The 13807-nt window shown below is 41.6% G+C and overlaps 1 protein-coding gene across 1 annotated transcript in view; it reads right to left on the minus strand.

Annotated features, from left to right (window-relative positions):
* The window catches only part of LOC148043642 (VPS10 domain-containing receptor SorCS1-like), a 596751-nt gene that overhangs the window by 180673 nt on the left and 402271 nt on the right, over positions 1-13807 (minus strand). Inside the window, exon 5 of the mRNA XM_087726087.1 lies at positions 3909-3982. Coding sequence (XP_087582213.1) covers positions 3909-3982 — 74 coding nt within the window. The remainder of the gene's footprint in view (positions 1-3908; positions 3983-13807) is intronic.

Genomic DNA, 13807 nt, shown 5'->3' on the forward strand with positions numbered 1-13807 from the left:
AACATGACTAAATAAATAAATAAATATCCAGATACCCACATAAATTATATGACACAGAGAAACAACACAATCTAGTTTGGATGTATACATGTACATGGCAATAAAAATGAATCTTGAGAGTTTACTAGACAGATGGCATAGGGAACAAAGCTGTTACAAAATCTGGGAGTCCTATTAGAAACATCCTCCCAGAAGGGAGCAACAGAAAGAGACCATGAAGTGGGTGTGGGGGGTTGCTAACAATGCATTGAGCTCTAAGCACATAACACTTATAAGCAGTAATTCTGAATAATAGGAAGCAAGCTTCCTATAATCTTCTTAGCTGTCCTTACCACTCTCTGTATGGACTTTCTACCTGAGGCACTGCTGCCACCAAATCAAACAGTGATGCAGTTTGTTAAAATGCTCTCAATTGTACCTCTGTAAAAAGTTACCAGGACAGGAGGAGAAAGATGTGCTTTTCTTATCTGACACAGGAAATACAGAAACTGGTTTGCATGCTTCACTAAGGATGGTGTGTGGCCGCCACTATGCCAACCAAGAACAAAATGCTTTTCTAGGAGACTGATTAAGATTTTCATTAGATAGATGTCTCCATTTTTGGCTTTTTTCTTAGTGTATTTTTGGAAATTATAATTGAGTAATAACAATTACTGTGTAGCCATTAAAACAAGAAGCATTGGTGAAAATAAAAAAAGGTCTTAGTTATTTTTTCACATGATATGATAAGATATTTGCAGAAAGTAGATGAGTAATTAGAGCATGATATTGGAAGGGGCTAAGATACAGGATCATGAAACAGAAATAGATGTTGATTGAAAGAAACTCAAGTTAAACACACTGTAAAAATACCTTATCACAGAATAGCCAGATCCTTCAAGTTGGAAAGCAGAATAAGAAGAGTATTGAAATTTTGAACATTGATTTGGAGAACATTTCTGTGAATATTGTGGACAGATAAGTAAATAAACCAATGGATCATTACACTGGGTTCTCACTAGAGGCACACATGCCCAGGATCAATTATTGTACTTCAGACACATTATGTGAGATCCTAGTGTTGTAGATGTTTGGAAAGGTGAAAGGAGGAAAAAGGAAATACATGACCAGCAGCAAGATAAATGTACTTAGTTATCATGGCAATGGGTAAACCGTTGAAAGATCTGAAAGATCAGGTTAGGAATAAATTATCAGGAAGAAAAACTTTATGTGATGTCTCCAACAGTTGACACCAACTTGATAGAACACAATCAAATCTAACCACCACACTGTAAACAAATAAGTGTAAAATAAATTGAATATATACAGACAAACTCATACACTAGATCTTCTGTAATGATATTTAAATGGATCACTAAATGGATTAGTGATTTTTTAGTCTACCTAAGAGAAACTTAAATTGTTTTAACTGTTTTAACTTAGTATGAAATTTTATATGATCCCATACTCATCTGGCATGGATAGCTTTAATAAATTCAATTAAATAATATAATTAATAATCTGTGACTATATCTTATGGCCATTTAATTAATTGCTGTGAAGTGTGATCTGTAATAAATAATCAAGACCATATTATTCAAACATGTTTCATATTGCCTAAACCTTAAATATACCTGTTCCTGGCATTTTCCTTTTCTGTCCGATGAACTCATCTAGTATTATGAAAAATCCAGTAGAAATGTTCTCACATAGGAACATCACCATTCAAATTATAATTGACAGGACAGTTTAATCTACATATTTATGAACCCTAACCAAGTACTTAGTAGTTCCTTCTGAAGTAGAAGAGTATCAAGAAACTCTACAAGGAAAAAGATGGAATATCATTCAATGTTTATACATTAATTTGGAACAATATGAAAAATTGTATAAAGAACTCACACTGGAATCAAACATAGAGACTCCAAAATCTATATTCTTTTTTTAAAAAATTGTTAACTGAAACTAATTTTATAACCCAAAATGGTGAAGCGTGCTAAACAAACATCAAAACATCAATTTTATTTCCCATAAAATTGGGAACACAGAAGGAATGGACAACAGAAATATGGCAAGCAGCAATTTCTGTAAAATTATAGAACTCACTTGGAAACTCATTAAAGGTGGTAGTTTTGTCTATATATCTAAACTGTATGTGATTACATCTTTCTCCCAAATTGTATATTTCATCATAGGGTATATTTTTAAAGGTAGTTTTGGAAAGAATTGTGAAAATCCTGTTCCAGAACTGAACATAAAGTAATTCTTTTTCTTTTGCCAATTTTGTATTTATTCTCTTCTTTCAATCCTGTGTTTTCTTTGCCCCTATTTCTACAAATGTAAAAAAAAACATATGAATCTAAGGCAGTCAAATTGTTATCTAAATCAACTATTTTAAATTTTCAGAAGATATCAGAAAACTACTCCTTTTCTCTTTCCCACAGATAACTTCGGGACTTGTAAAGAAAACATGAAAATAATGTGGAGATAACTATTTAAAATAACGTATTTTTTCAGAGTATAAGACATCTTTTTCCCTCAAAAAGGAGGCTGAAAATCTGGGTGCATCTTATACACTGGATACAGCATTTTTTGCTTCCCAAAACCCCACCCCTTCACCAAAATGGCCATGCAGAGACTTTAGGAGGCTTTCAGAGAGCTCCTGGGGGCTGAAGAGGGCAAAAATGAGCAAAAACTGGGCTGTTTTTTGCTCAATTTTGTCCTCCAGCCCCCAGGAGCACTCTATAAGTCTCCTAAAGGTTATACCTCCACATTTTTTGACAAAAAACTGACCTGTTTTTATGAAAAATGGGCCGCTTTTTGCTCGTTTTTGACCCCTCCCTGGAGCACTCTACAAGTCTCCTAAAGGCTATTCATACCCTTTCTTTGAAAAAAAAACCTAGGTCTGTTTTTGCGAAAAATGGGCCATTTTTGGGTGGTCTGAAGAGTGCAATTTTTTTTAATTTGCTTCTCTAAAATCTTGGTGTGTCTTATATCCCGGTGTGTCTTATACTCTGAAAAATATGATACATTATTTCACAGGGGGAAAATCTCAGAAAGAATATTACAATGGACTCCTTAATATCAGTATTTATAAATGCCTCTGTGTTATCCTAAAACAGTTATAGTGAACCTTTTTTACTTCGGATGCCAAAAGTATGTGTGCTCACACCCATAATTTAAAGCCCCTCCCATACTGTTCCCTCTGCACATGCGTACGTGACTCTCCCTGCTGTCCCGTGCATGTGTGCACAGCTTTTTTGGAGCCTCGGGAGGCAGAAATGGCCTGTTTTCTGACTTCCGATGGGCCCAGTTTTTGCCCTCCCCGGGCTCCAGCGATTTTCCTGGAACTTGGGGATGGTGAAAACGGCCCTCCCCAAGCTCCAGGAAAGGCCCTCCAGAGACTGAAAATGCCCTCCCAGAGCCTCTGTGAGAGCCCTGGCATTGACTGGAGACTCCTGGGAAGGGAAGGGCAGCATGGGCAGGCCAGCCAAAATTCAGCTGGCCAGCTCTCGCATGCCAGCACGCGCTTGTGCACACATGCACACTGGAGCCAAGCTAGGGCAATGGCTCACGTGCCCACTGATATGGCTCTGCATGCCACCTGTGGCACACATGCCATAGGTTCTCCATCATGGTCCTAAAACATTTATGTATTCATAAACTATATTCCTACATTAAACAATATGGCTACATAAACAGGAACCAAAGCTTTGGTTTTCCGGTATATAGAACATTTCAAAAAAGTATGCAGTCATAGAATTGCAACTTTTTTCTAAAAAATAAAATAAAAAAAACATACACAAAATAGCCTAAAAAGACATTGGAAGATATCTGGGAGCTTATTATAAAGACTCAAATTCAATAAATTAATTATATTGTTCATATAGGACGTGTGATAGGAGAAAAAAATTATTTTTTTCACTTACCAGTAGAATCTATTTGGGGTTATGGATTCTTGTAGAAGTAGCCATCTTCTTCCAAATTCAACTGAACTGTACAACTAAGAAGAAACATTAAAAGAAATACAGTGTCTTAATCTTCTGCCAAACATTCATCCTGTTTTAATTCTCTTAAAGTTTTATGATGTGAATGATTACCCAGATTGTTTTTAACTCTCAGTCTCCTTTTTCACACCTGCCAAGAAGGTTTACAAAAATGTTCTCTAAACAAGCATCTTTATAATCTAAAAATATGTTCTATAAAATGTTTCTTTTTAATTATCTCCTATCATTTTAGCTGTCTAATGTGAAAAATGTGTGCAGCAGCACTGCTGCCCAAATCATAAAAGATTTGCTTTAACATGAGATGACAAAATACACTGATTGTTGTCATAGGTTTGTTTTAGAATGGGTCTAATACTCAAATAAATGCACTTGTTATATCTGATATAGATTTAACAGTGTAATACACTTTTTCTACCTGCAACTTCTTCCATTTTACTCTGGAATCAAAGTGTTCCCTAGATTTACCAAAATTTTATTTCTTGAAAACAAAGTAGGGTTTTTTTCTGTCTCACATTCATGTCTTTTAGAAAGTCTTTGGAATTTGAAGTGATGGAAGATGCCAGTAAGGTTATTATTGGAAGAAGGGGACTGGTTGATACGTGTATTTTCCTCATTTTGTTTCTCCTGCTTCCTGAATATCCAGGTTTGTGATTTGATAGTAGCTGTTCCCTGATAACATTTTTCTTTGGAATATAACTGCAAGATTAGAAATGTTGGGGAAAAAATATATAAAGAAAAACAGAATACAGGTAGTCCTTGATTTATAACAATTCATTTAGTGACTGTTCAAAGTTACTATTCTGACCTAGGCTTCCTGAGACAATAAAAAAACACATGCTTAGTCCCCCAAACCCTCTTTTTTATTTCAATGGCTGTGAATTATGTTCATTCAAAGCCCGTAATGAGTCATAAATAGTTTGTAAAGAGTCCAACAGAAGCCTGCCAAAGTCTTTCAGGATAAGGCTGATAAGCACCCACCTTTATCTCCCTTGAAATGTGGCTGAAGACCTAATTGGCAATTAGATTTGTAAGGCCACATGGAGCAGAGTCAAAATGAAGCTTCAGAATTAAACTGACCAGAACAAACAAAGTTGCTTCTTGCAAAAGCTCGTGTGCCTTTGCTCCTCCTTAATGTCTTATGGGAGGGACCATCATCTCCAAGCCTTACTCCCGAGTTTCAGTTTATTACATATATATGCTGCTCTTTTCCCCCGAAGGGGACTCAGGGTGGCTCACAACTCAACCAGGGAAGGGGAATACAGACAAAAAATTTAAAAAACAAAGCATAACAATGCATAATTTAAAAACATACAACAGTCGTACCATTCGAGACAAGGGCAACAGCTCTTTAGCCCCAGGCCTGTCGGAACAGCCAGGTTTTAAGGGCCTTGCGGAAGGCCTGGAGGGTGGTGAGGGTTCAAATCTCCACGGGGAGTTCGTTCCAGAGGGTTGGAGCAGCCACAGAGAAGGCTCTCCTCCGAGTAGTCGCCAGTCGACACTGGCCAGCGGATGGAATTCAGAGGAGGCCTAATCTGTGGGATCTGATCGGTCTAGTGGAGGTAATTGGCAGCAGGTGGTCTCTCAAGTACCCAGGTCCAATACCATGAAGGGCTTTATAAGTGACGACTAGCGCTTTGAAGCGTGTCCGGAGACCAATAGGCAGCCAGTGCAGCTCGCGGAGGATAGGTGTTATGTGGGTGAACCGAGGTACACCCACGATCGCTCGCGCGGCTGAATTCTGGACAAGCTGAAGTATCCGAATACTCTTCAAGGGCTGCCCCATGTAGAGCACGTTGCAGTAGTCCAGTCTAGAGGTCACAAGGGCGCGAGTGACTGTTGTGAGGGCCTCCCGGTTCAGGTAGGGACACAACTGGTGCACCAGGCGAACCTGGGCAAATGCCCCCCTGGTCACAGCCGACAAGTGGTGTTCAAAAGTCAGCTGTGGGTCCAGGAGGACTCCCAAGTTGCGAACCCTGTCTGAGGGGCGTACTGTTTGACACCCCCCAGCCTGAGAGATGGAATACTTGGCCAATTAGTAGGAGGGAAACACACCAGCCACTCGGTCTTATCTGGATTGAGTACAAGCTTGTTAACCCCCATCCAGTCCCTAACAGCCTCGAGGCACTGGCACATCACGTCAACCGCTTCACTGAGTTGGCACGGGGCGGACAGATACAGCTGCGTATCGTCCGCATACTGATGGTATTTTATCCCGTGCCGTCGAATGATCTCACCCAGCGGCTTCATGTAGATATTAAACAGGAGGGAGGACAGGACCGAACCCTGTGGCACCCCATAATTAAGGGGCCTAGGGGTCGATCTTTGCCCTCCGACCAACACCGACTGCGACCTGTCCAAGAGGTAAGAGGAGAACCACCGTAGGACGGTGCCTCCCACCCCCACCTCCCGCAGTCATCGCAGAAGGATACCATGGTCGATGGTATTGAAGGCCGCTGAGAGGTCAAGGAGCACTAGGATGGAAGCATAACCTCCATCCCTGGCTCTCCAGAGATCATCAATCAATGCGACCAAAGCGGTTTCCGTGCTGTAGCCAGGCCTAAATCCCGACTGGAAGGGATCTAGATAATCGGTTTCCTCCAAGGACCGCCGGAGCTGAAAGGCTACCACTTTCTCAACAACCTTCCCCACGAAGGGGAGGTTGGAGACTGGACAATAGTTGTTTAAGACGGCTGGATCCAAAGATGGCTTCTTCAGAAGGGGTCTCACCACCGCCGCCTTTAGAGCGGGGGGAAAGAACCCCTCCCGAAGGGAGGCGGTAATAACCGCCTGGATCCAGCCCCGTGTCACCTCCCTGCTGTTAGCGACCAGCCAGGAGGGGCACGGGTCCAGTACACATGTGGAGACACTTACAGCTCCCATGGCCTTGTCCACGTCCTCAGGGGTAACAGCTTGGAAATCAATCCAGTGATGTCCTTCCAGATTGTCCCCTGGTGCCTCGGCTGGCTCTGCACAATTGGAGTCCAGGTCCGTCCAAAACTGAGCAACTTTATCCACGAGGAATTGGACGTAATCCTCAGCTCTGCCCTGCAAAGGATCACCCGTATCCCTCCTATTTAGGAGGGAACGGGTTATCCTGAACAGGGTGGCTGGGCGCGACTCAGTGGAAGCAATCAGAGAGGCAATGTGTGTTCTTTTGGTCGTCCTAATTGCCCGAAGATAGGCTCTGATGCTGGATGTTAAAAGCGCTCGGTCTGACTCAGATTTACTGGATCTCCATCGTTGCTCTAGGCGTCTCTTTCGGCGCTTCATCTCCCGGAGTTCCTCAGTAAACCAAGGGGCCCTCCTGGATCCACTGCCTCAGATCGGCCGTAAAGGCGCAATCCGGTTAAGAGCCCCTGCCGCTGCTGAATTCCAAGCAGCAACCAGAGTCTCCGCCGGATTGCGGGCGAGGGTATCAGGAACAACACCAAGCTCCGTCTGAAAGCCCAAAGGGTCCATAAGTCGCCTGGGGTGGAACCATCTAAGCGGTTCCTCCTCCCTACAGTGGGGGTTTGGTCTCCGAAAGTCAAGCCTCAGTAGGTAGTGGTCTGACCATGACAGGGGTAAGATCTCGCTACCCCTCAAACCAAGATAACAACTCCACTGCTCTGAGAGGAATACGAGGTCGAGCATGTGACCCGCCGAGTGAGTCGGGCCCCGAATTACTTGGGTCAAGCCCATGGCTGTCATGGAAGCCATGAACTCCTGCGCTCCATCAGAGTGTTCACCGAGCGAAGGCAGATTGAAATCCCCCAGAACCATAAGCCTGGGAAACTCAATTGCCAGCTCGGCTACTGACTCGAGGAGCGAGGGGAGGGCTGCTGCAACCCTGTTGGGAGGCAGGTACATTAACAGCAAGCCCAGAAGGGATGGAAATGAACTGGTATTCATATGTACAGATACAATCTAGATATAATGAAGATAGAAAAACTAAAGGTCTCTATAATAAAATGGCTGAGCTAGACAAAATTCTAACAGGTACCGATGAAAAAGTAATTAAAAAAAAATATGGATATTTATTGGAGTTTAAATTGCATGAAGAATAAGTTAAAGAAACTATGATTGCTTGGGGGGAAAATTTTAAGTATGGGATTGATTTAGAGAATTGGCAGAAATTGTGGTCTCAAAATTACAAAATGACAATGTCTACTGCATATAGAGAAAGCTTGTATAAGATGTTTTACGGGTGGCACCTACCCCCAAACAGAATCGCAAGAATGTTCAAGAATAAATCAGAAAAGTGTTGGAAATGTCACCAGATACCTGGCTCATACTACCACATGTGGTGGACTTGCTCTGAAGCCAAAAGATACTGGACTAAAATCCACATGTGGTTGGAGAAAATGATACACAAACAAATAGACTCTAAACCAGAGGTCTTTTTATTGGGAATCTTACCAGAAATCTACAACAAAGACTTAAAATATTTGATTGTAAATGTGTTAACAGCAGCCAGAATTGTATTTGAAAAAAACTGGAAACTGAAACAATACCAAAAGAGGAAGAAATCATTCGAAAAATAATGGACTGTGCCGAAATGAGTAAATTGACATTTGAAATTAGAGAGCAAGAGGATGAACAATTTTATAAGATATGGGACTTGTTTTATCAATGGCTAAGGGAAAAAAAACAAAATTTTGGAAATGAAAAATGATACACTTATGTCTTAATTGGAAAAAGTAAATGATGATATAATTATGCTGTGAAATAATTCAACAATGATATAAGGAAGTACTAATATAAGGTCTGGTGATATAAGGTATAAGGTTAAGAACTTACTATAATGATATTTCACTGCTGATAAGGCAATTCTAATAGGGGAACAAATGAAAACTGGTATATACAGGCAGCGATGCCTTGTTGAATAATGAAGGAATAAGATCTCTGTTTGAAGGTATGAAATGCAAGATTAACAATGAATAGAAGTATATTCTCAGGGGGAAAATAATGCTAATGTTAACTGAATATATATTGTAGAAGGAAAATGAGACCTTTAGTTACATTAGAGGAAATATCTGAGATGGTAAACATTATTTGAAGATGTAGATGTTAAAACAACCGTAATCAAACGACATGTTGCATGTGATGATGGTTTTTTTCCCCCCTCTTTTCTTTTCCATTCCTTTTTGGACTTTTTTTTTGCCCTTTTTGGCCTCCCCCTCCTCCCCCTACCCCTTTTTCCCTTTTTTTTTTCTTCTCTCTCTCCCTTGTTTTATTTTGTTGTTTTTTGTTTCTTAAACCCCAGCTTATTGTGGTGCTTATTAAATATACAATAGAGAGATACGGGATGTATAAACTTAGTAGGGATGCACCTGTGATTAAACGACATATTATATGTGAAGATGGGTTTTCCCTCCCCCCCCTTTTTCCTTTTTTTCCCCCCATCCTCTCCCTTTCCCATTGTTGTCTGTGTAATAAAAAATAAAAATAATTTTTAAAAAAAACAGCAAGCCCACTTGACCCTTGAGGTCCAACTTCACCAGCAAGGACTCACACCCGACAAGCTCCGGAGCAGGGATCTTACGAGGTACTAGAGACTCTCGGATAACAATAGCCACACCCCCACCCCTTTTCTGGGATCGCGGCTGATGAAGCACCTGAAAGCCCTCTGAGCACATCTCTACAAGGGGGACTCCTCCCTCCGGGCCCAGCCAGGTTTCAGTAATACATGCCAGGTCTGCCCTCTCGTCTAAGATTAAGTCCCGGATGAGGGGAGCCTTGTGAACTACAGACCTGGTATTTAGTGACAGCAGCCTGAGACCAGGGTCCTGATTACTCGCGCCATCTGGCCTTGGAGTGGGACTCATAGGGCCGGAAGGAGGGATCTCTGTAACCTAGTGAGCCCTCCTTCCCCAGTAATGGCCAGCCCTAAAGTCCCCGCCATATCTGCCCCTCCCTGTTAAGACCGTAATGCTCCGGCCCTCTCCCGTGCCCGTGGTCCCTCCGCCCACCCCTATAGCTCCCGCGTTTCCCGACAGGCCCTTTGAATCAGTCATCTTCTCACACAAATACAGCCACTCATTCATGCATTCCCCCACATAAGTCAATTAAAACACAAAAAATACAACAGTAATAAAGTTTAAAAAGTGGGTACAGTCATCAATCAGACATACCATTCACACCGCATTCCTAAAAAAATTTGCGCACTGCATGAGAGAGAAAGTCTTAGTGTTCTTAATCTTCTCCTTTGCAGAGTCCAGCAAAAAGGGCAAGGCCCAAAAGTTTGAAGTGGCTGGAGGGTTAATGTCGGTTGGGGGGAGGTGTGAGGTGCTGAGCAGACTCCCTGCCCATGTCCTGTTCATCCCCTGCTTTCTCTTTCTGCAAAGATTGAGGCGCAGAATAGTATGCAGAATAGTATATGGGACTCTCAGCGAGGCCAGAGGTGAATTCAAGTATCCCACCTCACTCCAGAATGGTGGTCCTGAGGACAAAGGCAGGGGCAGGGACGATCTGGAGGCCAAGACAGTCAGGCGTCTGAAAGTGGGACTCCTAAAACAACCATGGATAGCAGCGGCAACAGCGACAGGAGCCGAGAGGCCGGCCATGATAGTCAAAAAGCTGGGATTTCACCAGTCGGTCCGCAGCAATGATAATACACGGAAACAAAAGAGTTGCGATGGAAGGGGGGGATACGTTTGGGTCGGCAGCGGTAACGGCGACAAGCCTGACCCTCAGACCCACAACACCCCAGCATCAACTCACCAACCCCCCTGGGAGGCAGCACACCCAGCAGCTCAGCGGCACCTTGTAAACAAAATAGGGCCGTGGCAATCCGGATCCAAGGCTGAAAAACTGCGTCCACGGTGGAGGGGGGGCACCTGCTCAATGACCCAACGGCGCCACACAGACAAAGACAGGGCCGTGGCAATCCAAATGCGGCGCTGGAACTGCCGCCAGCTGGAGACCACCATCCACAGAAGGAGAGGGGGGGGACTGCACATCCCAACGGCTCAGCGGCGTCTCACAAGAACAAAGGCAAGCCGCGGCGACCCATCAGCTGGAAACTGCCGCCCGTGCTGTCCGTGGGGGGGGAAGGCCGCCCGCAAGCTGCTCAGCACCGCTCAACACCGCTGCGCCGCCCAGAGCCATCCGAGCAGTATTTCTCCAGGTACTCGTTCTTCCAGCACCCTCTCGATATCCTCTTGCCCAGACTTCGCCCTTCAGTAGTCTGGCTACAGCAGAGACTCGATTTTTTTTCAAGATTCGTCTATCTTCAAGCCCGAGCGAGAAGCTCAGGCAGCCATCTTCCTCGCACAAAAGAGTTACCTCTTATGTCTTAACTCTTGCCTTCTGACAGCTCTGCACATTCACACTCTTCCTCACTGATGTCTGACTCTGTAGCACATAACTCCCAAATGGCCCTGGCCCCCCTCTCTGCATCTGAAGCAGAGCCCTCATTCAAGCCTTCCCTGCTTGGAGTCCCTGCTGACTCTGCTGCCAGCTCTGCAGACGACTGGAGGACCACAACAATTACAACAGCACTGAAAAAGTGACATGACCATTTTTCACACATGACCACAGCAGTGTCCCCCATGGTCACATGTTTTACATTTGGATGATAGACAACTAACTCACATTATGACGGTTGGAGTGTCCAGAGTCATGTGATTCCATTTTGTGACCTTCTGGCAAGCAGACTTACTGACGAAGCCAGATTCAGTTAACAAGCATATTATTGATTTAAGAATTGCAGTGATTCACTTAACAAATGTGGCAAGAAAAATTGTAAAATGTGCCAAACTCACTTAAACAATTTCTGACTTAGCAACATACGTTGTGGTCATAAGTTGAGGTCTACCTATACTCGTAGAACTGGACCTCCCATAACCAACAATATCTTTCTCCAATTTTTATCTTTTTTACTTTAGCAAGTATACCCGTATCATATAGCTAGATTCCTTTAATCATGATAACAGAATCCTACAGCTACTATGGCTGATGTCACATCCTGCTAATTTCTCAGTTATGACAGCTGTTGATATCAATACAATACTTTACTTTTGACCAAAAAAATGACCATCTTGAAAATGAAAGTGAAGAAAGATAGGGATAACTCTCACTGCGTAAATCCCAAAATAGTGAACTTCATTAGCCACCATTCATGCAGGAATGTCTTTGCTGAATTGACAAAAAAAAGACTCTTGTTTAAAGAGTGGGTTCTACCCAGTTAACAATGTGCTGTCAACTATGCTAAGTATATAACTTAATGCAGAATAAATCTGTTTTCTTACATTCAAAAGATGAATGCAAGACACTATGGGCAACAGGAATAAAAATAATTGACAGTACTGTCACAATGAAAAGACTTTAAAGGTGCAACAAAACAGAATTAGGTAAACCTGGAAATTTGGATCTTAATCTGTGTCAGATACAAATGATAGAATACTTGGCACAAAAGAATGGCTTTAAATTTTTCAGCAGCTTTATCAGAAGGTTTGGAAGAGCCTATATAACAGAATGTGTTTTATCTTTATAGTTGGGTCAAGTTGACAGTGAGTTCCTGTAATGGGATTTCAATTGTCCTGATTTTTCATTTGCTGGAGAAAAGCAGACAAGTCTGCTGCAATTAAGCAAGGAGGAAGGAAGATGGGACTTATTGATCACCACTAAAAATGACTCTGTAGAAACACAATGAACTTAAAGTGGTAGAATATATTTATTTATTAATCAAATTTATCTCTGGCAGTTATGTTGTTACCTAGTTGGATAATGAAGCATTTGCATGCAAACAATCAAGTTCAGAGAGCATCAAGATCTCCACAGTTCATTTCTGAACAACATATATTTACTTATATAGGAACTATTTTATTTTAAATTTGGGGGGGGAGAGACAGTGGGGACAATAAAAAGGAGTTAAAAGTAATGGAAATAAGGCTGATAAAGAACTACAACTAAATATCAAACAATGGGAGGCAAAAAACAGACTGATCTACTCCAAGAGTGGGTTTTGGGAGGTGAAAAATACTCATTGATGTGAGAAAAAGCCCATTATATTACTGGAAAGAAATGTTTCCTAATATTTGAGACTGCAAAGCCAGAAAGTCCACTGAATTAACAAATTGTCTTCAAAACTGTCCAAATGAATTGGAGGCACTGGATTTGATGATATTTAATTTGAATTGAATCATTCCTTGGTATATTTGCATTATCCAAGAATCCCAACACATCCAACAAGATTCTATGAGAAGATTTTGTTTCCTACTTTTATGCTTCACGCTTCTGGTTTTCAGAAAGATGCAGTACAAATTAGACGACCACAGCACAATAATGGATATTTTGCTGTACTGACATATTACTGTGGGCAAATGATCTATTCAAATGGTACTCAAACTGTATTTATAAAAAAAAAAGTACCAAATCATGAAATAGCTATGAAATAGAATTGTGTGTCAGGTTAAATCTAAGCACTCAAGCTTCATAAATTTGACCTTAACTAAGACATCAGATAAATAAAAAACTTTCAACAGGGAGTTTTTGTCAAACATTTGCTGGGGAATCTGCTAGGCAGAAATTTGGTAGACTGGAAATAACCTAGCTATATTTTTAATTCTTTGAAAATGGTACCTGTCTTCCAGTTGTTTACACTGCTATATAAAAGTGACAAGGTGTTGCTTTTATTTTTTTTAAAAAAATATTGTTTCTACAACAGATAAAATCAGATAAGCCATAAACAATTGCCTTCATTTTCCTAGGATCAAGTTGGCAATTCTTCATTGTTTGATCAAATTGCAGAATATGCATACTGGAAACAAAAACTATTTCACTATTGATGGGCAAGTTTCTTTTCATTTCCTTCAAATATAGAAAATAAATGTTACACA

The sequence above is a fragment of the Thamnophis sirtalis genome, unplaced genomic scaffold (assembly GCF_051295495.1).
Source record: "Thamnophis sirtalis isolate CommonGarterSnake01/CBP01778 unplaced genomic scaffold, rThaSir2_p1.2 scaffold_11, whole genome shotgun sequence".
In the NCBI taxonomy this organism is placed as follows: Eukaryota; Metazoa; Chordata; class Lepidosauria; order Squamata; family Natricidae; genus Thamnophis; species Thamnophis sirtalis.